Here is a 2,510-nt window from a genome sequence, read left to right on the forward strand (position 1 = left end):
TGATAAAAAAAAAAAAAAAAAAATCAAACGTTTGTATGTATAATCTTTAAAAATTATAAGTGTACGTGATATATGAATATGGGTCATTGAAATCATAGTTTAATTATAAGAAAAATGATGGATGCAACCACTTAAAAGTAATTGGCATGCAACCGGCTTGTCCATATCATCCGTTTCGTTTTTTTACTTCATCTTCCTCTCCATTTTGTTCCCCTCTCTCTCTCTCTCTCTCTCTCTCTCTCTCTCTCTCTCTCTCATTTCTCCCTCGCTTCCTCCATCTCCATCTCTATCTCCATCTTCGTCTCCGTCGATTGTCTCCCTCTCCCTTGAAGACGCTAATCATTCCCTTACTAAACTCTAGAGATAAGTCTTTTGCACGAACGGAAGCACAAATACTATGGCCTCTTGCCTCTGCTGCATGCTCAAATACTATGGCCCCTTATTCTGAAATCACTCAGGCCCTCAAGTTTGCCAGGGAACTCGACTGCTTCACAGGTTTGTTCTTTTTTATTTTTTAATCTAAAATTTTGGGGGCTGCCCATTGTTTGGTTGTTGAGAAATTGTTTTGGAGAAATAGAGAAATTTTTTAATCTAACGAATTGATTTAGTTAATTTACTAATTTTCCTCTCATTTTTGTTTTACGTAGGTGTGAGGATCAGGAGCTCCTTAGTACTCCTCATGGACAGTAACAACGCCATGCTCACTGTTTTGCATCGCAAGCTTCTTTTTCATCGTGCTAAACACTCACAATTCACATAACAAAGAAAAAGAAGTATCAGAGTGTGGGCTCTGGAGAATTTGAGTTTGGGTTCTAGAACTAGTTTCAGTTCACTCACTTTCTTGTATTTCAAAAACATCTAAACACTCAATTATGACCAAAACTAATAATCCAAATACCTCGTCAATATAACAAAACATCAAAACTAACCAAAAAGAATCCAGTACCTCAATAAAAGTTAAGATATTGATTCTTAAAAGAACAGAGACTCAACCATCTCAGTACCTCCTAGGAGCACCACCTGCACCACGGCTAAACACTTGTGCAGGAACAACAGGTTGTAGCTCGACTTCAACAAGCCTATGGATCTCAGACATATCAAGAGCAGCAAGCATATCAAGGGTCTCCTTATCAACCTTAATTTCATCAGTCTTAATAGCAGAATCATCTGGAACAAAGTCCATACGACGCTCTCGCTCTTCTTCTTGCAGCTTCAGTGAGATGCCACGCACTGGACCCTTATGAAACCACTTCATCAGGTGGGTAGAGAAGCCATCAATCTTATTGCGGAACCTCTTTGAGGGGATGATGGCAACCTCCTCTAAGATCTTCTTGTTGGTGTGGAAGTCCAATGTCATTCGAGATTAGTACCTCTCAATCACCTGGCGTGAAGACTTCTTTGCAATCTTGGTTTGAACATGAGAAATTCGATTAATTTACTGTTCTCGGGAAGGGCGAGGAAGCCGCACGAGGATACTCAGCGAGGCACTACTTGGCCGCTAAGGAGAGGTGATGCATTTTCTTGTATTTGGAGTCTTAGAAACTTGCTATTGGCTTGGTTGTATCAAGGAAGAAATGATGTAAATGCAGAAGAGCAGCTGCAATGGGGGTTAAGAATGCATGCAAAGTGTTTTATAAATTGTTGGAGAGAAAATCACTAGCTAGTTTGGCCATAGAAGACTCGAGAACACTTTCTCTTCTTGTTTCTTTTGCTATTTTTTTTATTTTATTTAAATCATCTGATGTCATCCGATCACATCACAATTTCTCACCGCGGTTGTATGTAGCAGTTATGTAATTATAAAGGGCACATGAAATATCATTGCCCGTGGAGGAGCTAAATCATATTAACCATTAAGAATAATCACAGACAATCATATATAACGAAATTCAAAATAATAATTAACTCTATATATATGAGAATTGCTACAGAGACAAATAGATTACACAAAAGTAAACTCGCAAACTGACATGGTTTCATGAAATATTTTAGATTTACTTTACAATAAAAGTAACTTTTTGTGACTAAAGTATTTTCTTATGAGAAATGAAAAACATCAGCCTACATCCACAACACACCGTGTTGAGTTGAAGAAAAAAACAAAAAAAAAAAAAAATTCTGAAAAATATGCTGTGGCTTCCAGCTGATGCCCAGCATTACCCTTTTCTTATATATATATTGCGTATATATGGCAGCTGCATAACCCTAGAGAATTGTCGGCCTCTTTACCGAACAATATTGGCAGTAGTAGTACTACATTAACATCTGTGCATTATACCTAGCTAATTAGTATTACTGGTTTTTGTTAGTTTTCTATTATTTTAGGAGTCAATTCCTTTTAATAATTTAGCACATAGAATTGCATTGGAGTAGATGATCTATATTGAATTGTCTCCGATTTTCCCGAGAAAAAAGAAAAGAAAAGAGAGAGATTAGCTAGAGAAGGAAACAGAAACTCAGTTTGCTGCTTCTCGATATATCGGCTATTCACAATTCACATTTTATTTATT

The 2,510-nt window shown here is 37.0% G+C and overlaps 1 protein-coding gene across 1 annotated transcript; it reads right to left on the reverse strand.

Moving 5' to 3' along the window:
* Nucleotides 1-651: 651 nt before the first annotated feature.
* Nucleotides 652-1,807, reverse strand: LOC109013220 (40S ribosomal protein S17-4-like). Its single transcript, XM_018995232.2, has one exon. The coding sequence runs from the start codon at nt 1,355-1,357 to the stop codon at nt 998-1,000; it is 360 nt and encodes a 119-aa protein (XP_018850777.1). The 5' UTR covers nt 1,358-1,807; the 3' UTR covers nt 652-997.
* Between the last annotated feature and the right edge of the window lie 703 nt (nt 1,808-2,510).

This window comes from Juglans regia, chromosome 11 (genome assembly GCF_001411555.2).
Source record: "Juglans regia cultivar Chandler chromosome 11, Walnut 2.0, whole genome shotgun sequence".
Classification (NCBI taxonomy): Eukaryota; Viridiplantae; Streptophyta; class Magnoliopsida; order Fagales; family Juglandaceae; genus Juglans; species Juglans regia.

Excerpts from the sequence above, each read along its gene's own strand:
- LOC109013220 (XM_018995232.2), bottom strand. The coding sequence starts at position 1,357 with ATGACATTGGACTTCCACACCAACAAGAAGATCTTAGAGGAGGTTGCC.